Here is a 25759-nt window from a genome sequence, read left to right on the forward strand (position 1 = left end):
AATTATTATATTTTTATTATTGAAGATGCCTTTGTAATGCATTTCTCAAAATGCATTTGTGTCGTAAAGGTGCCTTACAATGATAAAAGAAACCTAGGCCTTGCCTGCAGGTTTACAGTGCAGAGGAAACAGGAAAACAAGCGAATTCATGAGCCATTTGCACCCCAACCCAGCATATGGCCTGAGCCTTGTTTTCTTATTTCTCCCCAAGGGATCCCTTACTTCTGAATGCCCTGATCCCACTCACACTCAACCCAATTGTTAGCTACAACATTTCGCTTTTTAGCCCTCCTCCTGCATTTCCTGAACTGAAGGAAAGAGGGGAATTTATTCTTGGCTACTTTCAGTCTCAGCTTCAATCCGTGTCCTTTCCCATCACTAAACAGAACATTCAGTCCCAAAATATATACATACATGTATAAACATGCATGCATGCATATTATGTACACCCACACTTGTTTCCGGTGGAAGATGCGCCCGACTCCTTGCCGTTCCCCGCACTTCAGCCTCCCTCTCCGCCTGCAGGGGGCGCTTCGCCTCCAAACCGTGGCGCGGCTTTCCCCGCTTCCTCCCTTTCCCTCTCTGCCCAGGAGGGGTCGCTGCGTCGGGCCGCGCGGGGCAGCGGCCGCCAGCAGAGGGCGCTGCGAGGGCCGTGGCGGCGGCGGCGGCGGCGGCGCAGCGGGCAGGGCGAGCGGAGGCGGCGGCGCGGCCCAGGCCGGCGGCGCTGGGAAAATGGCGGTGCGGAAAAAGGATGGCGGCCCCAACGTCAAGTACTACGAGGCCTCGGACACCGTCAGCCAGTTCGACAGCGCGCGCATCTGGCTCAGCAAGAACTACAAGAAGGTAGCGGCCTTCCTGCCCGGGGCCCGGGCCTCCTGCCTCCCCGGCCGCGAGACGGGGGCGCCCGTCCTCCGCCTCGGCTGCTCCCCCCGCTCCGCCCCTCCCTCCCTCCTCGGGACCCCGCCGCGCGTGCCCGGGCTGCCCCCCACAAGCGAGCAGGGGCTGGGGGCTGGTTGGGGGGCGCGCGGCGGTGCAGGAGCAGAAGGGGCGGGAGCTGGCGGGCAGGGGAGGTGCAGCGCGCCCCCTCTTTTTCCATAGGGAGCGGGGGTCCCCGCCACCCCACCCCGCACCCCCGGCCGCGATCCCGCTCCGCCCTCCTCCTCCGGAGACGGTGCCTGGCAGGACAAGGGGACCCCATTTTGGCATCCCATTGTTGTTTCCCTCCAGGCCGCCCCGGGGTGCAGACTCCCTCCCTGCTCTGACCCCTTGGCGTCTTGACCCCTGCTGCCTCCTGCGGGGCGCCCCCATTGTCCCTTGAAGCATCTCTCCCTCATTTGATTCCAAGTGGATCTCTCCCAGCCGAGTCCCTGAAAGTTTCATTCACTGACATATTAACTGAACTCCCCCACCCGCTTCTTCTTCTTCCAAATGGTTCACCCCCCCCCTCCTGAAGCAATCCCCAGTTGACTTCAATAAATGATCTCCCACCTGCTGAAACTGTCCTCTTTGACGTGCAGAAATATAACAGGGCAGGAAGCATTAGTCTTCTGCAAACGGGGTGCGCTGCACTGTAGTGGTTTTCTTTCCTGCCTCCAGGAGAGCTGTTCAGATGCCCCATAATCTCTGGGGTACTTTGCTTTGCTTTTTCAGTTTATCTGATTCCTGTCAGCAGAAAATGGAAATGCTTTTGTGTGTTGCAGTTTACTTCTCTGCCTCTTCCTTTCATTAAGTCTGCAATAAGAGACTCCTCTCCCCAGATTACTGAGGCTATTTGCATGTTAGATTCCCTGCTCCTTTCAGCTTTCCTCTGTGGTCCCCTGATCAGCCAAAAGCCCAGAAGCTGAAATGAATGTTGATGCAATCTCCTCTCCAACACACACACACACACACGTAATATGTGTGGATGGGGAGTTTGAGGACACGTGCAACCTTCTGGGATGAAGGCACGTGGAAGACTGCCTGGTAGTTTTCCTGTTTCAGGGTCTCTGCTGTTTGACAGTTGCATCCTTTCTAGCAAGCAGCATGGGTCTTGGTTCCCATGCTGTTTACCTTTGACCTTCCAAGTGAGAATGTCTGAGTCACCAGACAGCTTTCTGTGTTTGGAGTGACAGATTGTGACCTGATGTTCACCACTTCCCTGCAAGTTCAACTCTTGCCAGCCCTCATGTCATTTGCAACAACTGAAGAAGGAGCAGCATTGAATGGATTCTCATTCTAACTCCCATAATTTTACTAGCGCTAGCAATGTGGAACTTTAAAAAAATGCTGTCTTTAAATGTACTTGGAATGATCCACGCATGAAACTTTGTTTGCATACTTGGCTGGTACTTGCACACCAGGCAAATCAAGGAGGCCTGAGCTTCTGTTGTGTAGGGGTGAAGTTTAGCAAGGGGGGGTGGGGACCCCCTCATCCCTTTTTGTGGTCAGTTCCCTGCTTCACAGTCTGCTGTTACACACAGTTAAATGGACCTGTGTACTAGTTAATGCATGGCAAAGTCACAAAGCCCAGCGCTTAAAGAAATGGGATGGACCTGCTTCATGTATTAGCGAGAAAGAGTTATAGTTATAAATATTGTTATTTATAAGGTATAAAAAGTATTCACAGGAAGTATGCTTTAAAGCTTTAACACATAGCTGTCAACGTTTCCCTTTTTTAAAGGGAAATTCCCATATTCCGAATAGGATTCCTCGCAAGAAAAGGGAAAAGTTGACAGCTATGCTTTAACAGATTTGACTGCAATCCTAGCTACACTTACCTGGGAGTATCTTGTAATACAGTGAGACTTATGTCTGAATAATTGCATTGCTAATATTGAGTACGTCCAGACTTTTGCTGAGACTCTTGTCCCAAAATTTGAAATGCTGTTTGCTGAGGGGGAGAGAGAAAATATATTCTTCTCCCTCCCACCCCACATTTCCCCAACAAATGTGCAGAGGATGCAAGCTAAAAAGAATAGGGCAATAGACATGGCAATTAAGAGGGAACATATTCTGAATGCACACGGTTACACCAAAGCACCATGGCACATAGATGTTTCTGCAATGTTCACACACCGTTTGTTCCATAGAAACTTTGTTGATAGTAATTTCAAATGGTGTAGTTATCTCTTACATGCTGGGTAGTGTTCTCAGCGTTGAGACTTCAACAAACCTATTTTCTTGGGAACACAACTTTGGAGATGTGAAATGTTTGCAAGTAAAACTATGAACCAGGTCACATCAGTGGTAGTTGTATCATACGAAATCTGGAACAATGATGGGGTGGGGTGGGGGTATTCTCCACAAGAGTATTGCGATTTTTTATGCCTGCAGCAGACTACAGAATGATTTAAGAATATAGTTGATTATACTCTCATCTGTGTGCCACCTGAGTTGATATGAAATGAGCTTCTGTGAAGGCTGCAGTGCTCTGCAACTGAAAGTCTCATTGCCCACACATGAAAATGGTTATTGTGCCGATTTGAGGCCATGATTCTTTGTCTACATAGGACCCCTAAAATGTCCTCATTATATACAGAATTAAAAATAGTCATTAGTGTTAGGTGTTAGTTCAGTCCTTTGCTAGACATAATATTCTCCTGACATAATATTCAAGATTTCCCATTTTGACTGAAAGTTTTTAGAGGCCAGAACCAGCTTTGTTTAGTACCCACAGTTCTTTGAAGAACTCTTGTTGCTTGAGAGTGCTGTCCTGTGCCTAGTGGATCTTTCTTATTCCATAGTAGGATTGCTTAGTGTGTAGAATTGCTTTGTGTGTAGAATCTCTTTAGGTGTGCCATTTTTTCCTTCTGAAAAAGCATCTCTTTCAGTGATACTTGGAATCCACTTTTCATCCTAACCTGCATTGTAAGACACACCTTTATCTTTATTTGCTGTGTATGTCTCTGTTTTCCTCTGTTGCCTCTTTCTCTTTTCCTTCTGAAAAACAAAGGAAAAAATTGGTTGTGTCGCTACCAGTGGTAACTCACTTTAGGTTAGGGCATGTTGGTCATCATAACCCAGTTGCTGAAAATGATGAATACTCAGTCTATTCCTTGCCAAGATCTCACATGTGCTTGATTGCTGCTTAAAAGAGTGATCTGGATAGGAGTCATCTAAGCCTCGGTCCTTCTTCCCGCAGTACATCCAAGCAGAGCCACCTACCAATAAGTCGTTGTCCAGCCTAGTAGTACAGCTGCTGCAGTTCCAAGAGGAGGTGTTTGGAAAACATGTCAGCAATGCACCACTCACAAAGTTACCGGTGAGTCTCACAGCTGTCTTGGTTCAGGTGTGGTAGAGAAAGAAAAGCATCTTCCGCAGAGTAGGTTGCTTCTAGAGAGATCTCCTGTCTGTCTCTCTATCTGTCTTGTCTGCCTAAGAACAGTTTAGTCTTCTTATACAGAATAAAATGATAGGCTGAGGTACTAGAAACTTGCAAAACTTGAACGTTGGAGGGGCAGAGTTATTTTTAGTGGTTCCTCATTCAGAAAGCTTATCACATTGGACAGAGGACTAGAGCAAATCTTTCTTCCTGATGTGGTCCTTTACTAGAGCACCTCAGCCTACTAGCTCATTCTAGTATGAAACAGTTCTGAGATTCTGTAACGATAGCAGGAATTGGGCACATAAAATACAAGGTTTTCTGGGGCTTAGCTATTTGCAGAACTCCATGGTATTTCCCTGTGTAAGCATGCAGTTCTGTGTTGTTGGGATTTTTCAGAATATTATGCTTGGGAGAGACACATAATAAGCAGTAATTATTGCATTCCCGGAGAAAACAATTGTGTCAGGTTTTGATTCAGGCTGGCACTGACGGATATTGCTCTTGCTATGCTCTTGGTTGTTCGTCTAAGCTTTGCTAGCTTGGAAGTCAGTTTAATCTTTTTATGCTGTTTATAAAAATAGAGAAGGATAACATAAAACATTTACACTGATATAGATTAGCATAAAAACAAATTATACTGACTATATCTACACTGCCATACAAAATTCAGTGCAAATATAATTCAAAATCATTTTAAATTTTGATGGCTTAGATCTTGTTGCTTTCCATGACTTCCTTGCAGCAGGGTGATTATAATGTTGCTTTGGTTGGTTCCTGAAGGATGGGTTCAAATTTTTATATTCCACTTCTTCGGCTTATTGCATTGCTATTCATCCAAGTCATGTATCTGTAACTAAAGTTATTTTGCTGGGCTTTAATCTCTCTTGCTTGATAGTCAGTGGTACCCTCTCTGACCAGAGTTCAGTTCTATACTCTTAGCATCAGACACTTTTTCTAAGGTGCTCTGAATTCTGTTGTTCTCCACCCTAACAGAAGGAGAGCTCATGAGATTTTCCATTAAGAAGGCCGTCTTCTGGAGTAGATGCAGCTCATCTAACTCTAACTCTGGCTATCTCTATTATAGATAAAATGCTTCTTAGATTTCAAAGCTGGTGGTGCCCTATGTCACATCCTTGCAGCAGCCTATAAATTCAAGAGCGATCAAGGATGGTAAGCATTTTTACTTTACTATTCTCACCACATTCCATGATAGGGTAGAGGTTTTTGGTTGTGTATTGGTAGGGTAGGAGTTGACAGATTTGGTGCTTGTAAAAGAGGTCATTTGAATGCATCTGAATGTTGCGAACAACAGTTTCTTCACCTTCCATCCATTTTTTCCCCCAGGGAGGATGGGGTTATAGAACAAGGACATTTTAGTTATTTAATTAAATTTATCTATCTCATCCTGCTAAAAAAATATTCTTGAACTTGACACTCTCCCCTTCAGAGATTAACAATGTAAGAATCTGAATATAGTTTGCAAAGCGACAATGGTACTGAGATAGTGTCATTTCACAAGCAATGTTGTGTGTAAGGGAGCAACTTGCTGTTGTGGAGTCTTTAATCTGCATTATGCACTGAAAGCTGTATCATATGACTTTGAACAGTCATGGCTTTCCCCAAAGGATCCTGGGAGCTATAGTTTGTTAAAGGATGCTGAGAGCTGTTAGGAGACCAATATTCCCCCCACCGAGCCACAATTCCCAGAGTTCCCTGTGAAGAGGGATTGATTGTTAAACAATTCTGAGAACTGTCACTTTGTAAGGAGTCTCATAATAATAACTCTCAACCCGCTGAGCAAACTACAGCTCCCAGGATTCTTTGGGGAAACCATGAATATTTAAAGTTGTATGATACTGGTTTAAATGTGTAGTGTGGATCTGGCTGCTTGGAGGCAGTGATATGAATGAGGAGTACAGCCTGCATGTTACCATTTTTTATATGAATGTATCTACCCCCCGGGATGCATTTGGGTTCACAGTGCTAAATACTGCTCTAGCTTTATCATAATCCACATTCAAATTTTTCATTGTGTGCACGTTGTGTTAAACAATAGTTAATGTTTAATTGTGTTTAACTATGCTTTCTTGTGAGTGAGCACTGTCCTGGTAAATATACTCTGAAGTCCCAGCTTTGCTCCTCTCGCAATTCTGACCATAATGTGCTGGGAGCGAAAAGCCTTGGGCTCATTTGTTTGCTTCCCCCAAAGAAACAACAAGCAATAAGCCAAGAACAAACTTTAGGTAGCACTCATGGTCTGTTTGGGGAGGAATGGACCACAGGCCCAGGTTTCCTTGATGCAGTAAGCCAAAGCTTGTGGTTTGTTGCTTCTGGCACAGCCAGAAAGTGGGGGAGAAATGAGGTAGGGATTCTTGAGCAACACACTGGCCATTTGCACTGAACTGTAGTTTAACATCAGCTATAGTGATGTGTGAACCAGGCCAGTTGATTCTGTGGCCCGTTTCCACTCTTCCTCAAAAGTCTAGATTTGTAAAATAGAACATTTAAGAAACATGAACTCTGATTTTTATTAAGGTTGCTCTTTTCTTCCAATAAGGCGGCGTTTCGATTTCCAGAATCCATCACGGATGGACCGCAATGTGGAGATGTTCATGACAATCGAAAAATCTCTGGTGCAGGTAAGGTGATTTCTTTCCCTTTCTCTGCCCATTTATGGATTTCTGGCCACCAGGTGCTCATCTGCACTATTTATTTTTCTTCCAGAACAATTGTCTCTCCCGACCTAACATCTATTTGCATCCAGACGTTGACCCTAAATTGCAGGCCAAGCTGAAAGACATTGTGAAACGGCACCAGGTGGGTGAGATTGCAGAACAGCATTAGCTGGGTATCACAAAAATTTTCAGAGGGTCATGCATGTCTGAAAATGGCTGAGATAGTGATATGCTTGGGAATTAAGAATAATATAGCAACACATCTGCTTGCTTGCCACGATGTTGTATGTAAGTTTTCATTTGAATAACTTGTCCACAAGGGACCATTAAAATATTAAAAGAAGTAAGTCTCTCCCATGGAATGGTACATGATAAGTTGGTGACACCCTTCTACTAATGAATTTTGTAAAGAGGGCATTTAAAAGTTGGGAAAATACCACTGAACAGTAATGATCTGATGGTGTGGGTACTTAAGCAATTCAGCACTCCTACCATGCCTGAGAGTTTACAGAGTAATGCAAAACAAAAGGCTCAAGGAGAGAATAATCTAAATAAGGACACTGCAGGAGATAAACACAAGGAAAGCAAAAGATGTGTGTGAGCAGTTCCAGTTCCACATGCATATACAGTGGTACCTCAGGTTACATACGCTTCAGGTTACATATGCTTCAGGTTACAGACTCCGCTAACCCAGAAATATTACCTTGGGTTAAGAACTTGGCTTCAGGATGAAAACAGAAATCGTGCTCCGGCGGCACAGCGGCAGCAGGAGGCCCCATTAGCTAAAGTGGTGCTTCAGGTTAAGAACAGTTTCAGGTAAAGAACGGACCTCTGAAACGAATTAAGTACTTAACCCGAGGTACCACTGTATTTTGTTTTTGTTGGGGAAGACAACTAAGGGCATCATGGGAAAAGTGAGTTTTGTGCGGAAAAGAGGTGCGACCGTGAAGTACTTCCAAGTGGGAGTCCCTGTCATAAAGAGCTGCAAAGGAGAACAGGTGGTTCAAACCAGTTCAGGCTGACCAAAGAGAAGTAAGGCCTACCTAAACTGCTTACAGGATGAGATGCTTCACCAAACCTAAGTGGTTTTGGTCCAGTAATGAGGTTTTAAGAACTGTTTTAACTCTTCATAAGCAATTTGGGCCTCTTGCTAGTGTAGCATGGCGTTGAGGAAGACAGGTTTATTATTATTTTTTAATAAGATATTTATAGAAATTTTCCAGAATAATACATTGTAAAACAACAAAAAAGAAACAACAAAAATACACACACAAAAATATAAAAACAACTAAAAACACAAAAAAATTCCCTTTACCTATTTTCTTTTAACTTATTTTCCGGACCTCCTCATACCTCCCTTTCTTATATTCCAATTCATTTTTTTTTAAAAATAATATTTATTGAAGATTTTCAAATATAACAGAAAAAGAAAAACATCCAAATTTAAAACCTAATTTTCATTGGCATCTTTCCAGGACTTCCCCTCCCCTCCCCCTCTTGTATTCCAATTCTTTCAAATAGATTCAACAAATTCTTACCCCAAATTTTAAAATTATTTATCATTGACCCAATTTAAAAAATATTTTCCCATCCCCTAAAATCGACCTGTTCCCTTCCACGAGTTCCCCTCTTTAATATGCAATACAGATTGAAATAAACAGAAAAATAGAAAAAAGAATAAAATGTAATTTAACACCCTTTGGATTCTTATATTCCAATTCAAATTATAAATTCAGCAAATCCTCACCATTAGTTTTTGCTTATTTCAGAACCTTATTTTCCATATCTCTTAAGGCATTACAGCTGGAAACCACTTAATTTCTGTCCAACATCATTCTAACATTCATTAATTTTACAATATTTCTGCAAATAGTCTTTAAACTTCTTCCAATCTTCTTCCGCCGACTCTTTTCCCTGGTCTCGGATTCTGCCGGTCATTTCTGCCAATCCCATATAGTCGATCACCTTCATCTGCCATTCTTCCAGAGTGGGTAGATCTTGTGTCTTCCAATATTTTGCGATGAGTATTCTTGCTGCTGTTGTCGCATACATAAAAAAAGTTCTGTCCTTCTTTGGCACCAATTGGCCAACCATGCCCAGGAGAAAGGCCTCTGGTTTCTTCAAGAAAGTATATTTAAATACCTTTTTCATTTCATTATAAATCATTTCCCAGAAAGCCTTAATCCTTGGGCACGTCCACCAAAGGTGAAAGAATGTACCTTCAGGCTCTTTACACTTCCAACATTTATTGTCGGGCAAGTGATAAATTTTTGCAAGCTTGACTGGGGTCATGTACCACCTGTAAATCATTTTCATAATATTCTCTCTTAAGGTGTTACATGCCGTAAATTTCATACTGGTGGTCCATAACTGTTCCCAGTTAGCAAACATAATATTATGTCCAACATCCTGTGCCCATTTAATCATAGCAGACTTCACCGTTTCATCCTGAGTGTTCCATTTCAGCAGCAAGTTATACATCTTTGACAAAACCTTAGTTTTGGGTTCTAGCAATTCTGTTTCTAATTTCGATTTTTCCACCTGGAATCCAATTTTCTTAAGAGGAAGACAGGTTTAATTGCATATAAATAAACTTTTCCAGATAGCTTTCATTCTGTAACCTGCCTCATTATGAGGCTGGAATTCAGATGTCCTGGTCTTTTGATACACTCTTTTGATCTCTTTCCAGGGAACAGTAACAGAAGATAAGAACAATGCTTCCCATATTGTCTTCCCTGTCCCTGGTAGCCTTGAAGAAGGTAAGGTTTCTGTCTATTTTCATTCAGTTGTAGAATTTTAACTTTCATCTTGCTGGGTGATCTCTGGTTGTTGCATGCTTGATTATCCCACACTGGGCTGTAGCTAGACATGCTGATAAAACAGTCAGCAAATTGCAGTGCTGCTCGCATTTTTTCCAGTACAGAAATGACACGTGTGCAGCTGGAGTGAAAGAGACCACATTTAAAGCAGCAACAATAGTAAACAGTTCATTAGTAAAGGGGAAGGGGCTGTGGTGGTGGTGGTGAAGGAAAGTGAAACATGATTTACAAATCATTTAAATCTAGAGATGTAAAATAGTACTCATATTTTCCATAGCACCTTCAGCATTTAAAATACTTTATAGCTTTTACTCTGCATATCCCAGAATGCACCATTCTTAGGCAGGATACTTGGTCCCCATTGCACTTATATTTCACTCGCTTCCAATATTTGTTAGCTACTTCTCTCCCATTCTTTCAGGATATCTCAGCTGTCTACAGCAGGCATGACTAACGAGGCGTTCTGTAATAATATACCGTATTTTTCGTCCCATAGGACGCTCGGTCCCATAGGACGCACCTAGTTTTTTGGGGGGGAAATAAAGGAAAAAAAATTTCCCTTTATTTCCCCCCCAAAAGCAGGTCGGGGAAACCGAACCAGGTCGAGGAACGGCGCTGCGCCTCCCTGCTGTCCCCCGAGCTTGTGGGGCTGGCCGATGTCTGCCTCAGGCGGCAGGCTGCTATCCGCAGCATGGGGAGCCCTGCGGGGAACTCCTGCAGGGCTCCCCATGCTGCGGATGTCTGCCCGGCGCGCGGGCGCTCTGCTTCAGGGCGCCCCGCCTGCCGGGCGGCAGGCTGCTATCCACAGCATGGGGAGCCCTGCGGAGAACTCCCGCAGGGCTGCCTAGGCTGTGGATGTGTTCCCGAAGCACCGGGCACTCTGCTTTCAGCATGCCCGGCGTTCCTGGAAGCAGGCTACTATCCACAGCCTAGACAGCCCTGCGGAAAGTCCCTCTCGCTCTCCAAGCTTCAGCGCAAGCCTGCATTCGCCCCATAGGACGCACCCAGATTTCCCCTTCATTTTTGGAGGGGGAAAAGTGCGTCCTATAGGGCGAAAAATACGGTACATTAATATAAAACAATTGATTGAAACAAAGACGTTTTTCAAAAGTTAAACAATAGAACAGATTAACAACATAAACCAATACTTAAAATATTCAGTCAAATAAGGGTTATGCCTGGCACAGAAAGTATTGTTGTGTGGCACCAGACATAGGTTGTGGCCAGGATCTTCCACAACCAGGGCTCCATCACAAGGAGGCCTCTCTGCATTACCACATAATGTATCCCCCCCTGCCCTGCAAGAAACAAAACAAAAAACCCAACCCCATATCTGGAGAAAAGCCTCCACTTATGATCTTACAGCACAGGCAGGTTGGGTAAGCTTCCCTGGGGTGGAAATTGCACAAATGGGATACCGCTTCTGAGAAGACCATGTCTCCAATTACCACCTGCCTCTGCAGATGACCTCAGCTAATGCAGGTGCAGCCATTCTTTTACCCAACTTCCCTTACAGGGGCTCAAAGTAGTTCACTGTAAAAATGCTGCACAATGCAAACGGTGTGAAATAAAGTCTTTCCAGAGTGAATTAATACCTTGATCGTAATCATCCATGTTTACTCTTTCTTGTAGAAGAGTGGGTTCGCCCGATCATGAAGAGAGACAAACAGGTCCTCCTGCACTGGGGCTACTACCCTGACAGGTGAGCAGGAGCAGGGTTAGCATCTGTCCACTGTAACCTTCTCAATATAGTCAAAACAAAATAAAAAAAATCCTTCCAGTAGCACCTTAAAGACCAACTCAGTTAGTTCTTGGTATGAGCTTTCGTGTGCATGCACACTTCTTCAGATACACTGAATATAAAACAATTGATTGAAACAAATACGTTTTTCAAAAGTGTATCTGAAGAAGTGTGCATGCACACGAAAGCTCATACCAAGAACTAACTTAGTTGGTCTTTAAGGTGCTACTGGAAGGAATTTTTTTATTTTGTTTTGACTATGGCAGACCAACACGGCTACCTATCTGTAACTTCTCAATATAGGTATAGGAAGCATGTATTGTATTGTAGTGTGTATTTGCAGCTGATGCTATCAGTTTATATCCTCTGCTATTTTTGTTTTCTACTAGCTATTTCCTGTAAATTTGCAGAATGTGAATCTGGCTAAGTTTTTCCTGTTTCTGAAAGTGGGGCATAGATGAACTTGTGCCTTAATTTCCACATCCATTCCTTGAAACTGGCTACATTGTGCAGGAGAGGTTTTGAATCAACTGCTACCTGCTTTCCTTCTTAGCTATGACACCTGGATACCAGCAAGTGAAATTGAGGCCCCCGTGGAGGACGCACCCACACCAGAGAAACCCCGCAAGGTAAAGGATTGCCTTCATTTGATGTTTGAGTACAAAAAGAGCTTGGGATTGGGTCACTCAAGGCAGCTGTCACAGAATGTGAGGCTCTGAATTCATGTTATGTCCACTGGACCAGAGACATTCCTTTGAGCCTTTCCTTGTTGCAATTTTGGGTTGGGAAGTGGTTCATTTCCCTTCTTGCTTTAAGGTGCTCAGTGATGGGTTTCTCTTCTCCTCACATCAAGGTTCATGGCAAATGGATCCTGGACACAGACACTTTCAATGAGTGGATGAATGAAGAAGACTATGAAGTAAATGATGAGAAGAGCCCTGTCTCCCGCAGGAAGAAAATCTCTGCCAAGACTCTCACTGATGAGGTACGATGTTTTTAGAGAACTTCCATTTCTTTATAATACTTTTGGGATATCTTGAATATACCTATGTTCTAATGAGAGAAAAACTTAAGACCGAGAACAAAACCATCTCTGACCAACGCATATATAGGAGCATGATATTTCAGACCCACCATTTCTGTGTCCACTTCTTGTATTATTTTGGTCTTTTAAATAGAGTTCCTCTGTGCCCAGCAACGCTTTTTTAAACATACAAAGTAAGGCTACAGGATCAGAATCTCATAGTGCAGATTCATTTTAATCCAAAATCAACCTGTGCTGTGAGATTCCGATCCTATAGCCTTTCTTTGTATGATGTTGTGTGTAGTGTGATCCTGAACGTTCACACTTGCTCACAAATGTAAGAAGTGTCTTGCTGGATCCAACCAAGTTCCATCTGGTCCAGCTTTCATTGCAATAATTCCAAAAGCCATCAAGTTCTATATGGTCCACCTTCTGTGTTCCTGTGTCTTATACCTGGCTCATATTCTGGACATGGGCCAGCAAGTCATTGCTCCTTTGCTCTACCTCAGTTCCTGTGCTCCACCTCCCCCCCCCCTTTTAAACAATTAGACACAATTTCTGTAGGAAGGAGGCCAAGCCACACCTTTTCCCTGCTGTTTGGAATATGATGGGAGTTCTCTCATATAAAAAAGCATTCAAGCTCTCAACTGCCTTCTCCTGCCTAGCAACAGATGATGTGAGGCTGCTTGTTGTGTTTTGACACACAAAACAGACTATTGACTTCCTGTGAACTGAGGTCTCCCAACTGTAATGGACTTGGTGTAGAATGTGAGGAACAGAAGCCTGAGAAATGTCCATTCGCTGTTTCCTCAGCAGATGCTGATCATTGCTCCTTCTGTACAGTTGCCTTATTTCATCTCTCTAGGTTAACAGTCCTGACTCAGACCGACGGGATAAGAAGGGAGGAAACTATAAGAAAAGGAAGCGTTCTCCCTCTCCTTCACCTACTCCAGAAGCAAAAAAGAAGAATGCCAAGAAAGGGTGAGGAAAAGCTTTTCCTTTTTTCCCCTTTTGGGCTGACTAGATATCAAGTAGCTGAGCCTTGATTTTATTGGTCCTCTTGTGCTCCCCCACAACCCCATAAATTACATTGTCTTTAAAGAAAGATTGGAACTTGAAGTGTTCTGCAATGAGGCTTCCTAGTAGATTCCTGAGGACACAGATTATTGGCAGATAATCAGCCCACCACGTCCACTCCATTGACTGATTACACTGCTGACTCCACTTTCTGTATGCAGCTGTGGATTTGCCCCATGAGCACGTGACACTTTCACCTAATTTTCCTTTCTTGAGAATAAGCATCAAAGTGCCTTCTTACCAGAAGTGACACTTAAGCTGGAAGAGAAACCTTTCTCCTTTTGGACAAAAACATTGATCATAGTGTTTGCTGTGCACAACCAAGTCTTTGTGCTGCCCATATGTAATGGAGTCCAGGGTGTTCTGCTTGTATTAGTTTGCTCCAACAAGGCTGATGGATCTCTCTCCTTACACCTCCCTCCACAGGCCTTCCACTCCCTACACCAAATCCAAGCGTGGCCACCGTGAAGAGGAGCAAGAAGACCTCACTAAAGACATGGATGAGCCTTCCCCTGTCCCTAATGTTGAAGAAGTCACACTACCAAAAACAGGTCAGTATCACAGCTTTTGGACTTGCATAGCTATTGTCCTTTCCCGCACTCCATATGGGTCCTGGGGTCACTAGGTCAAGATTGTACTAACCAGTGTCTCCACCAAAAGTAGTGCTGTTTCATTGCTTTGTGAACCAGTTTGATGAATAAAACAGTCCTCCCCCCCCAACTCCATTTCAATCTCTGTGCCTGTCTGCTCCTTACAGTGCAATAGATATGAATCTTCCAGGAGGTGCTTCTCTATGACAGGGCAGGTGGGAAGAACCTTTGAGAATTTTCTCTCAGTAAAGTATTCCTTCCTTGTTCTGTCTTGCATAGTTAACACCAAGAAAGACTCTGAATCGGCTCCTGTGAAGGGTGGCACCATGACCGATTTGGGTAAGGGATATTTTTTCTTTTGTTATCCCGCTCTTTGAATGGGAATAAGTGCATGTTCTTCAGTGTTTGCTGGATATTAGGTAGCAATATTAAGGTAAAGGTAAAGGTAAAGGTACCCCTGCCCGTACGGGCCAGTCTTGACAGACTCTGGGGTTGTGCGCCCATCTCACTTAAGAGGCCAGGGGCCAGCGCTGTCCGGAGACACTTCCGGGTCCCGTGGCCAGCGTGACATCGCTGCTCTGGCCAGAGCCAGAGCCGCACACGGAAATGCCGTTTACCTTCCCGCTGGTAAGCGGTCCCTATTTATCTACTTGCACCCGGAGGTGCTTTCGAACTGCTAGGTTGGCAGGCGCTGGGACCGAGCAGCGGGAGCGCACCCCGCCGCAGGGATTCGAACCGCCGACCTTTCGATCGGCAAGCCCTAGGCGCTGAGGCTTTAACCCACAGCGCCACCTGGTAGCAATATTAAACCACAATAAAGGCTCATTGAGTAGCATCCCCCCTTTGTTACTGTGAAGAACCACATGTTGGAGGGCATGAAATTCACTTCATGTGAGTGTTGAAAACTGGTCACCCCTGAGTCCTGACTTGCGACTAATGTCCTGAGATGCTATACTAAGGGCTGCTTGAAACGTGACATTTTTGTGGCAGGGTTGTAAAATAAACTTGCATTATGAGTGAAGTCCACATTGGTGTTTGATTTGCCCACGTGTTTGCTTCTTTGGAAGAGACTGGCTGTTGGAGCTTCCACAGAAGCATAAGCTAGGCAGAGTAGACACCTAAGAAGTGGCCTCTGTAGATCTCTGAAGTAGGTTAAGTAAACATGAATCAGAAAATCGGTGTACGTAAGCCAAACTGGCAAATGCAGTAATAGTAGCAAGTTATGCCTGAGTAATTCCAGTAGACCCTAAGAGCTGCCAAATTGCAACTGTCAACCAGATGTTCTAGAGAGAGGGTATAAGAAGCCAAAGGCTTATTGGCTGGAATCCAGAGAGCCTCACAGCTTGCTGTCTTAAGCTCAAGGGGGATTTAGACTTGTTTTCATCAAACAACAATCTCCTGTGCCATATGGCAAATTGCTTTTGAAACAGGAGTTCAAAAGAAAGTTTTGATATGTCATGGGAGTCAGCTGTTTAAGGAAGAAAGCAAAAAATTCCATTTACATGCCTCCTTGTGCGAGCTTAATTAGCAATTTGGACCCCAGTCAATAAATGTATTAGTCATAGTGTGTATTTAAAAATACCTGTGCGCATGTACAGAATAGATTAGTGCATGCATATGTAATACACACACATATAAAACAAGACATTAAACTCTTCTGCCACTTCCAGTTTCTAGCAGTTTTTACAAAAAAGGTTATATTTATAGCTCCATCTATGTCAAGTACTCAGAATGAGCTGCAATGTTTCAGCCAAGATTGATTAATATGCTAACATGTTGTCAAGGGGGCTCATATTCCGTGTAACAAATACACGCCCTGGGGAAAAATGGAAGTTTAAACCAAAAACAATAATCAGTAATAAACTTTTAATACTATTTAGAGGGTCAGTGAAATGCAAAAAAAAAACCACCCTCCTTGCTTTCTGCTCACTAAAATACCTTTATAATCTCCTCCCCCCTTGTAAAATATGATTGGACACACATTTAGGTATCTGCATGTACAGGAATCTCATAAGTACTCAACTCAGTGTAATATTCCCAACTACTGTAGAATGAGTACAAATTGGTCTACATGACTAAGGTTGCCTTTGCCATTTTTGCTTTCCAGATGAGCCAGAAGATGAGAACATGGAGACTGCAGGCAAGGTGAGCCAAGTCTGACTCAACTCACAGAGAAATCCTACCCTTTAATTATGGCCTGGGGATGGGAAGGTGAGGGCTGCCACAATGATAGCAGAACGGCCACTGTATCCTTAGCCTGCAGTGTGTTCAACCTGGGAGAGGAATGGAAAAACTCACAACCCGAAAATCCCTAAATGACATAAAAATGGCAAGCATGTTCTGGAAACACCACCCGTGGCAACCAATCAGGGGCTGTGTTGGTGATGACGCCCACATTCCTCCCAGGCACAGAGGGAGCCAATGGAACTTGCATCAACAGGGATGTGTCCTTAGTACACCCATTGCATCATCCCACAGGTAGAATGCAAGATGACACCACAGCTTCTGTTTTTGCCTAGTCTGCTGCTCTTTTCCTACTAAACAGGCTAATATTCTGGTTCTTCTTTCCTTGCCCTAGTTTGGCCTGGGCAGAAGTGGACACAATTCCATTGCTTCAGTGCTGCAAAGATATGGAAGGGCACCTCCTTGGAGGCCTGTGACAGCACCCATAATTATGCTTGTGCCATAGCAACCTCTGAAACAGCAAAGCACCCTTGATTTCTCTCTCATCACCTAGCAGTTTGTCTGTACACCTGCCTACTGTCACCCTCTGAGAAGGACTCAGGTTTTCTGAGTGCTGCACGAACAAGCAATTCCATCCTAGGCTTCTCTTAAAATGAAGCTTAAGAACAAAAGTCGTAAGAAAACAATGGGCACTCAGGTTGCCTACTCAGGAGCTTTCTGGTTTCAGGATGAAGAGGAGAACAATGCTGGAAACAAAGGAGAGCAGACCAAGAACCCTGACCTCCATGAAGACAATGTCACCGAACAGACGCATCACATCATCATCCCCAGCTACGCAGCCTGGTTTGACTATAACAGGTGCTTGAGTGGGGACCAGGGAGGGCTTTTCCTCTCAGTACCTCCATCCTTCCAGTCTGTTCTAACGCTTCCTTTTGATTCTTCCTCAGCGTCCATGCTATTGAGCGGAGAGCCCTCCCGGAATTTTTCAATGGCAAAAACAAGTCAAAGACTCCTGAAATGTAAGATTGCTGTTATAAGCAATAAGGTCTGTTCTGGGATAGTAAATGTGGCAACCTTTTTCCTCTGGTAAGAGGAGGGCTGGGGGAAGTCTTCTTATTTCCTAATCCAAGGACTCCCAAACTTGCTTTCAAGTTTCATTCAAGTGGTCCATGGCATGTAATCTTGCAGTTTGAAGCAGGGAGATGGCACATCCACTGCATTAAATATATTAATTTTTACTTGTATTTTTGTAGCTTCTTTTATTTCTTATGTTGCATGTTATTGTACTGCAGTTTGAATTCTGTGGAATAATAATAAAATGCCATATATAATAAAGGACAGCAATAACAAAGTACAATTAAAAAACATACAGCATTTGGCACAGTGCATTACAATTGCTACAATGGACAGAAAAAGTATTAAGTGGTCTGCCAAGACCCTCAGCAGTTTTCAAGTAGTCAGTGTAAAAAAAAGTTAGGGAACCATTATACTGGCCTCTGTAGTATATGGGAGAGAATAGGTCTTAATATCATGGGAATACTTTACAGGGTGACATGGGTTATAAATAGTGGTTCTGACTGTCATCTTTTTCTTCCTGCTGCACTTTAGCTACTTGGCATACCGCAATTTCATGATTGACACATACCGGCTCAATCCACAGGAGTACCTAACCTCGACTGCCTGCCGTCGGAACCTGGCTGGGGATGTGTGTGCCATCATGAGGTATGCTGAGAAACAGAATAGCTGAGCAAAGCCAGAAGGAATGTATTCAAGACAGAAGCTGCCTCTAGCATTCTATCTTTCATACAGCGCTTAGCGCAGGAGGATTTTTCCTCGTTTCTTAGCTCCCATTGTGTTTAATAGTAAAAATTATTTAAAGGTGATGAAAAGGTTGACTGAACATGCCCTGTTGAAGAAGAAACAGAAGTTTTGCTTGAGAGTCTTCTTGTTTGACAAAATTGATCTTCCTTATCTGGCTGTTTGGCAGATAATTTGTCCTGGGGTGGGAGTCCAGCTCCCGGTCCTCTTAAAAGCAGAGAATAGAATTTGCCACATGGCTGAGCTTTGGGTCCAACTCTGATCCTCTCATGCAGAGTCCACGCCTTCCTGGAACAATGGGGGCTCATTAATTACCAAGTGGATGCAGAGAGCCGGCCGACACCCATGGGACCACCACCTACATCTCATTTCCATGTTCTGGCTGACACCCCTTCGGGATTGGTGCCACTGCAGCCCAAAACACCCCAGGTAGCGTGAGAAGAAATTTATTCAATTTCATTTAGGTATTTTAAATGTTTATAGCTTGGTGGTTTAAAAATCTTCAAGGGGTAGTGTCCAAAACACATTAAAAGCAAAATGAAATTATACAAGAATCTAGAAACATCTGATAAAATGAATTAGTAGACATATTAATTAGAGCATCAGAAAATTGGGAGTGGGGAGTAATTGGGACAACCCAAAATCCCTTTAGAGAATGGTTGTTTTGGTCTGGGTTTAAAAAGCCAGGAAGTAGCAGGGGGAATTTCCACATTCATGCAAGGTAGAATCAATTTGCTAGCATCAAATCACCCCTGCTTCTATGGAAGACTTCATTTCTTTGTTTCCTATCCTAAAAGATACATCAGACTGGGGCTTAGTGCAAAATTGTGCTTATTCTTCAGAGTCGTCAGAGCGATAGCGATACTAAGGCTGGACGAAAGAGCAAGGAGATTGAAGACCTTGTCACTGAGACGGTGAAGGGGAAACCTGAGCTGGTATGAGAAAGGAGAGCTTCTGGAAGGGAACTATAAATTGTCAGTGTTTCTGGGGTCTAAAAGAGCAGGGCTGTATGGACTTTCCCCCTTCTTTCCCATCAATTTTTAGGATGCATAAGAGATGAATTGTCACATCTCTCACTTCAGGGGTTTCTTAAATGTTGTTGGTTATAGTTTCCCTTATAGGCTAACTGTAAAGTTTCATTGTCAAAGGTCAAGCAAGTCACAAAAAAGAAGGCACCTGCAGATGTCTGCCACTGAAAGTTCAGACCCATCCAAGAAGTGGACAGCTTCTATCTTTTCACAACAGAGGTGTATGGTTGCTGTCCAACCATTGCAGTCTGTGTTGTAAATTGGCCACAAATAGAATGCGGTGATGGACATGTTTTCTCTCGGGCTGTGTTTACATCACAGGGAGCTCATTCTTCTCTTTCCCCAGCAAACCACTGCTTCCCAGCAGATGCTGAACTTCCCTGACAAGAGCAAGGAGAAGCCACCAGACATGCAAAACTTTGGGCTTCGCACTGACATGTACACCAAGAAGAATGCTCCTTCCAAGGTAAAGAGTGGGGAGAGGGTGGGTTTGCTGGTATCTGTTCCCTGGTTGGTGTACAGAGGGCCACCAAGAGACAACGGGTTGCCTCCGCCCACTGCCTAGATCATGCAGGGACACAGGACTGGGTAAGAGAGAAACAGCCAGCTCCTCTCCAGTTCTGGCCCAAGGCTGAGCCGGAGAGTACAGCTGAAGAACAGAAAGCCCCTCCAAGGCAGACGTGCCAAAACCTTACACTGAGAAAGAGGCCTCTAAGGACACGTGATGGTCAGATTATGGGGCTGGAGGCCTCCTGGTAAGTGACCAGGGTTGTGTTCTAATGCGTGGTTTCCCCACAGAGCAAAGCTGCTGCCAGTGCTACTCGTGAGTGGACAGAGCAGGAGACACTGCTGCTGCTGGAGGTGAGAGGACAGAAACATGATTATCTTCCCACAAAAGTGCCTAAGGCACTTCTTGAGTATTGCTTCCTCTTCCTGCCCCCAATTTGTGCTTAGGCCACCCACACATACTGTGAACTGAGACACTGAATAGGTTTTTGAAAGTTGTATCTCTGACTCACAAATACATAAAATATACAACATTTGTAACAACAACAGCAAATTTCTTATACACCGCCCATCTGACTGGTTTACCCCAGCCACTCTGGGTGGTTTCCAACAAAATATAAAGCAAGAAAACACAACATCATTAAAAGCTTCCTGATACAGGCTGCCTTCAAATGTCTACAAAAAGTCATAACATTTTCTTATCTCTTTGACATATTGCATTGAGGGAACCACCAGAAGGCCCTTGGAGTTGGATCTCAGTGTCTAGGCTGAACAATGGGGGTGGAGATGTTCCTTCAGGTATACGGGACTGAAGCCATTTAGGGCTTTAAAGGTCAACACCAACACTTTGAATTGTGCGCAGAAATATGCATTTATTTAGGAGCTACACTAAACATGGGCACTGAATGTGAGTCTGGCCTCTGAAAAGCTTCAGGCATGTAGAACATCTATTGTGGTGCTGTTGACTGGCTGTTTCTGATCCTTGCCCTTGACCGTTCATGTCCAATGTGCCATTTCTCTTCACTGCTTTTTAGGCTCTGGAGATGTACAAGGATGACTGGAACAAAGTTTCTGAGCACGTTGGCAGCCGCACGCAGGACGAGTGCATTCTGCATTTCCTGCGTCTTCCTATCGAGGACCCTTACCTGGAGGACTCGGAGGCCTCTCTTGGGCCTCTGGCCTATCAACCCATTCCCTTCAGCCAGTCGGGCAACCCCGTGATGAGCACCGTGGCCTTCTTGGCATCTGTTGTGGACCCTCGTGTGGCATCAGCAGCAGCCAAGTCAGCCCTTGGTAATTAACTGGGCCACTTCAGACCCCCCCCCCACAGCATCCTTAGGGACGGAAAGGCTATTAAGTCTGTAAATGGGTGCAGTTATTTTAAGAGTTGATAGTGCACATATGTTAACAAGCTTTTCTCTACAGACTTAAATACTTTTTTTTAAAAAAAGGAAAGCTGTGGATCTCAGGATGCCAAATTCTGGGCCAGCATCCTGGGAACAAGTAAGGAATTTTTTGCTGTCATTTATGTGATGCTAATACCCAGGCTGAACTTGGGTCAGAGACTCACAGATAAGTCCCCAAACAAGCATTCTCACTTCCCCTCCCTCACCTTTTGTTGGTCTGAGATCTCTGAGTTTGCTACTTTCTGAAAGCCTAGCCAATACTCTGTTCCACAGTCTCATCTTGTAGAGGAAATGAGGGCATTTTCACGACTTGACTCAAGTACAATACAGGTATATGCTGCAGCAACAGCATCCATCGCAGATGGCTATCCAGCCCCTGCTTAAAAACCTCCAAAGTAGGTTTACCACCTCTCATGGGAGTTTGTTCCATGGTCAAACAGCTCTTACTGTCAGAAAGTTCTTCCTGATGTTTAGTCAGAATCTCCTTTATTGTAACTTGAAGTCATTGGTTTGGGTCCTACCCTCTGGAGCAGGAGAAAACAAGCTTGCTCCATCTTCCATGCGACCCTTTATATTTTTGAAGATGGCATTCATACATGTGATGTTGGACTCAGGTGCTCCCCATAAGGTGTGAAAGCCCTGATAGGTGGAAAGTGCATCCACTAGCACTCAGAAAGTAGACTGGGATGTCATGTAGTGGTTGTTGAAATGAGATGCTAATTGCTGACAGAGCTACTACACCTGATCAGATGCAATTCTTCAGCTCCTGTGTCCCCAGTGGCCTCCCGCCCAGCTCTGTTTCAGCTGCAACTCTTGACTATCTCAGCCACTTCCTAGTGGGTAGAAAAGGCGCAAAAGGATTTCTTGCTGCTCGCAGCACCTGCACTGCAATGCAATGCCCATTTTGCCCCTCTCCCTGTATCCTCCCTGCATGCACCGTTGGGCCACCCGTTGCTCTTTCAGCTGACCCTGTGGCTCTCTTCTGCAGAGGAGTTCTCCAAGATGAAGGAGGAGGTCCCCACAGCCTTGGTTGAAGCTCATGTCCGCAAGGTGGAGGAAGCTGCCAAGGTGACAGGCAAGGCAGACCCGGCATTTGGTCTGGAGAGCAGCGGAATTGCAGGGACCACATCCGATGAGCTGGAGAGAATAGGTGAGGGGGGCGAGCGGGGCGCCTTCCGCGCTTCATCCCGTGAAGCGCCCTCGATGGACCTCGCCCAGTGTGCGGTGGGGACTAAGAAGGGTGCCGAGACGCAGGAGACCAGAGCCGGCCTGGCTTCCGGCCTGGAGCTCACACTCAATCGCCTGGCGCAGGGTAAGGGATTCCCATCGTCACTCTATCTAACCCCACCCTACCCCATCAGACTGGGCAGATCATGGGTTGGGCTGTGTGCCTAAAGCTTCCGCCTCCAGAAGGTTACAGGCTGGCTCAGTGAATGGCTTCTGGGGCCTGCCTTCTTGGGGGGTGCCTGGCCTTAAGCTGGAACTGAGCAGTGAGGGAAGGTGGAGGCTGGCATTTGGAGTTCTCCCTCTCTAAGGTGCTCCTGTCCAGAACTTGCCTCAGGTCTAAAATACCAGCAATCTGAGAAGAGTTTATTGGGCCTTAATCTAGTGGGACCCTCAGCTGTCATTCCTTGTAAAGGTGCTTGAGACAGGTTCTCACCCATTCTGATTCCCACTCCCATTCATTATTCCAATTCCCCCCCCCCCTTAGTGGGTGGGAGGGAGCGTTACTTGCAACCTTTAATATTGGTATCTTTTTTCCTTGTCTGTTTCTCCATTCCTTGCTCAGAAGAGAGCTGCACAGATGAGAACCGGGCAGAACCTCCGTCATCAGAAGAGAAGAAAGAGGTGAAGGTGCGGGAGGGCGTGGATGAGCCCCGATACATGCTCAGCAAAAAATTAGTCTCCAAAATTTCCTGCATGGGGCATACGTAGGTAGGAGAGGGAGGAAACTGAGGAGATGCCTCATAGGATCCCCACAGGATGTTTGCAGCACCAGCTTGCAACTTTTCTAACTAAAGTAAGGCACCATGTTACCCTGCTAACAACTAACTGTCCCTCAGAGTCCTTCACTTCATTAATCTTCTGATCGCAATATATATCCTGGTCTACTTTCATGGCCACTAGAATAATAACTATAGATCCCCTGCTCCAGTTCTGAGACTTTTCCAATTGTGCCTTCCATATTGTGTGCGCATGAGCCCCATGCCACAGCTAGGGGAAGGATTAAGAGGCGTTAGGCAGCTGTTGGAATCAAGCCCTTCTCTCAATGCAGGAACCAAGAGAAGGCGGCCTGGAGGAGGAAGTGAAGGAGAAACTTGGAGAAGTGCCCAGGAAAGAGGAAGAGAAAAGCAAAGAGGCTGACGGCGAGAAGGAGATGGACAAGAGTGACGGGGACACCATGGGTGAGCACCACCTTCTGGGTAATGGCAAAGCTCATAAAGTAGCGAGTGAACTAGGAGCCTGAACGGAGCTGGGATGCTGTGGTCACATGTTCTGAAGCAGGGGCTCCCTCCGGATGTTGCTCAACTATGTTTCATCAGTAATGATTGAGCACGCTGGCTGGGACTGATGGGAGTTGGAGTCTAACAAACATCTGGAGGGCTACAGTTTACCCAACCCTGTTCTACAGTCTCAGCCAGAGGAACTGTTAACTTAAATGCAGCACAGTATGCCACTTGCCTCCTAGAGGCATAAGAACCTAATGGGAATGGGACAGCTCTGCCATTGGAAAATCTAAAAGCTTCTGGTTAGTAGCATTGGTGGGTGTGAAGAGTGTTGGGACAGAAGGTGAGTTAACAGAGCAGTAAAGTAAACATTCCAAGCACAATTCAAAGTGTTGGTGTTGATCTTTAAAGCCCTAAACAGCTTCGGTCTTGTATACCCAAAGGAGCGTCTCCACCCCCATCGTTCAGCCTGGACACTGAGGTCCAGCTCCAAGGGGCTTCTGGTGGTTCCCTCACTGCAAGAAGTGAAGCTACAGGGAGCCAGGCAGAAGGCTTTCCCAGTAGTTGCACCTGCCCTGTAGAAGAGATGAACAATCATATGCTGTCCTTCCTTCCTTCTTTCCTTCCTTCTTTCCTTCTTTCCTTCTCTTCCTTCCTCCCCTCCCTCCTTCCTTCCTTCCCTCCCTCCCTCCCATCCCACCTGTGCCTGATCAGCCTTTTGAGTGCATGAAAAAATGTGCAGTGATAAACTCTGGGCACTGAGGGATATTCCACCTCTTTCTAAGCAATAGTAGGCCAGGAGATCACGCACCCATCTGCCCATAATTTGTTTTTCTCCTCCTCAGCTGACGGGGAAAAGGAAAAAGAACCCAAGGATGGTAGTGAAGAAGGGCCCAAGGATCTGGCGGAGGCCGAGGCGGAGCGGAAGACCAAAGTGGAGAGGGACATAGGCGAGGGCAATCTTTCCACGGCGGCGGCAGCAGCTTTGGCGGCGGCAGCAGTGAAGGCAAAGGTCAGTGGCCGCAGGATTGGCTGGCTTCTCCATAGGCCAGATGGACGTGTGGGGTTGCCATTCGGACTGACCTTCTAGGAAGCAAATTGCTTTTATATAGTCGCGCAGTTGCTAGGCTACCACCCCATCAGTGTGGTGTAGTGGTTAAGAGTGGTAGTCTCATAATCTGGTGAACCGGGTTCACTTCCCCGCTCCTCCACATGCAGCTGCTGGGTGACCTTGGGCTAGTCACGCTTCTTTGAAGTATCTCAGCCCCACTCACCTCACAGAGTCTTTGTTGTGGGGGAGGAAGGGAAAAGGAGATTGTTAGCCACTTTGAGACTCCTTAGGGTAGTGATAAAGTGGGATATCAAATCCAAACTCAAATCCAAAATATAAAGTGGGTTACAAATTTTATAAATGGCATGAAGCTAAACAGCAGGCAGAAGCATTTTTTTAAAAAAAGTTGAAAAGTCAATACAACGGATACAGTGAGGTCCCTAGTTCAGATCACACCTCAGCCGTAAGTTTCCTTGATCTCTTTAGGAAAGCTACAGAATCTCTTGGCTTCTATCCTTCCTCTGGAATATGAGGAAAATAGTTGCACTGCTATTGTTTGGATTATTGGCATATTGTATGAGACATGTTTTAGGCAGCCAACAAGTTAGCAGGGCCAGTAAGCTGGTCATGTTGCCATGTATTCAGGCACTCTGTTTTTGCTGTCTCACTTGGGTGACTCATGGGTTGGAATTCTGAACCCAGCTTCTAATCTGACAATCTCTCAGTCCTGCTTTAGGCATGAAGGCTTAAGGTGTGGGGTAACTTCTGAAGATGTAGAAAGGGGGGTAGGGCAGTCCTCCTCTGCTGGGAAGTTTTGGTCTCTGGATTTTTCATAGAGTTCTGTAGTAATAATAATAATAATAATAATAATTTATTATTTGTACCCCGCCCATCTGGCTGGGTTTCCCCAGCCACTCTGGGCAGCTTCCAACAAAGATGAAAAATATACTAAAATGTCACATATTAAAAACTTCCCTGAACAGGGCTGCCTTCAGATGTCTTCTGAATGTCAGGTAGTTGTTTATCGCTTTGACATCTGGTGGGAGGGCATTCCACAGGGCGGGCGCCACTACCGAGAAGGCCCTCTGC

At 45.1% G+C, this 25759-nt stretch overlaps 1 protein-coding gene across 10 annotated transcripts in view; it reads left to right on the forward strand.

Annotated features, from left to right (window-relative positions):
* Positions 1 to 679: 679 nt before the first annotated feature.
* Positions 680 to 25759, forward strand: part of SMARCC2 (SWI/SNF related BAF chromatin remodeling complex subunit C2) — a 32482-nt gene continuing 7402 nt past the window's right edge. For 2 of the 10 annotated variants that reach the window (XM_079966657.1, XM_079966649.1), the window contains exons 1-25: positions 681 to 843; positions 4121 to 4240; positions 5388 to 5473; positions 6861 to 6942; positions 7028 to 7120; positions 9668 to 9737; positions 11430 to 11499; positions 12092 to 12167; positions 12392 to 12523; positions 13428 to 13543; positions 14066 to 14190; positions 14509 to 14568; positions 16337 to 16374; positions 17141 to 17271; positions 17361 to 17432; positions 18022 to 18135; positions 18507 to 18660; positions 19074 to 19166; positions 19606 to 19725; positions 20058 to 20120; positions 20801 to 21059; positions 22161 to 22484; positions 22962 to 23026; positions 23448 to 23577; positions 24465 to 24631. In XM_079966657.1, coding sequence (XP_079822783.1) covers positions 733 to 843; positions 4121 to 4240; positions 5388 to 5473; positions 6861 to 6942; positions 7028 to 7120; positions 9668 to 9737; positions 11430 to 11499; positions 12092 to 12167; positions 12392 to 12523; positions 13428 to 13543; positions 14066 to 14190; positions 14509 to 14568; positions 16337 to 16374; positions 17141 to 17271; positions 17361 to 17432; positions 18022 to 18135; positions 18507 to 18660; positions 19074 to 19166; positions 19606 to 19725; positions 20058 to 20120; positions 20801 to 21059; positions 22161 to 22484; positions 22962 to 23026; positions 23448 to 23577; positions 24465 to 24631 — 2871 coding nt within the window. In that variant the 5' untranslated portion in view covers positions 681 to 732. Of the gene's footprint in view, positions 844 to 4120; positions 4241 to 5387; positions 5474 to 6860; positions 6943 to 7027; positions 7121 to 9667; positions 9738 to 11429; positions 11500 to 12091; positions 12168 to 12391; positions 12524 to 13427; positions 13544 to 14065; positions 14191 to 14508; positions 14569 to 16336; positions 16375 to 17140; positions 17272 to 17360; positions 17433 to 18021; positions 18136 to 18506; positions 18661 to 19073; positions 19167 to 19605; positions 19726 to 20057; positions 20121 to 20800; positions 21060 to 22160; positions 22485 to 22961; positions 23027 to 23447; positions 23578 to 24464; positions 24632 to 25759 lie in introns of all 10 variants that reach the window. The other 8 variants (XM_079966648.1, XM_079966651.1, XM_079966650.1 and 5 more) reach the window with 8 other exon arrangements.

Source organism: Podarcis cretensis, assembly GCF_951804945.1.
Source record: "Podarcis cretensis genome assembly, chromosome: 2".
Classification (NCBI taxonomy): domain Eukaryota; kingdom Metazoa; phylum Chordata; class Lepidosauria; order Squamata; family Lacertidae; genus Podarcis; species Podarcis cretensis.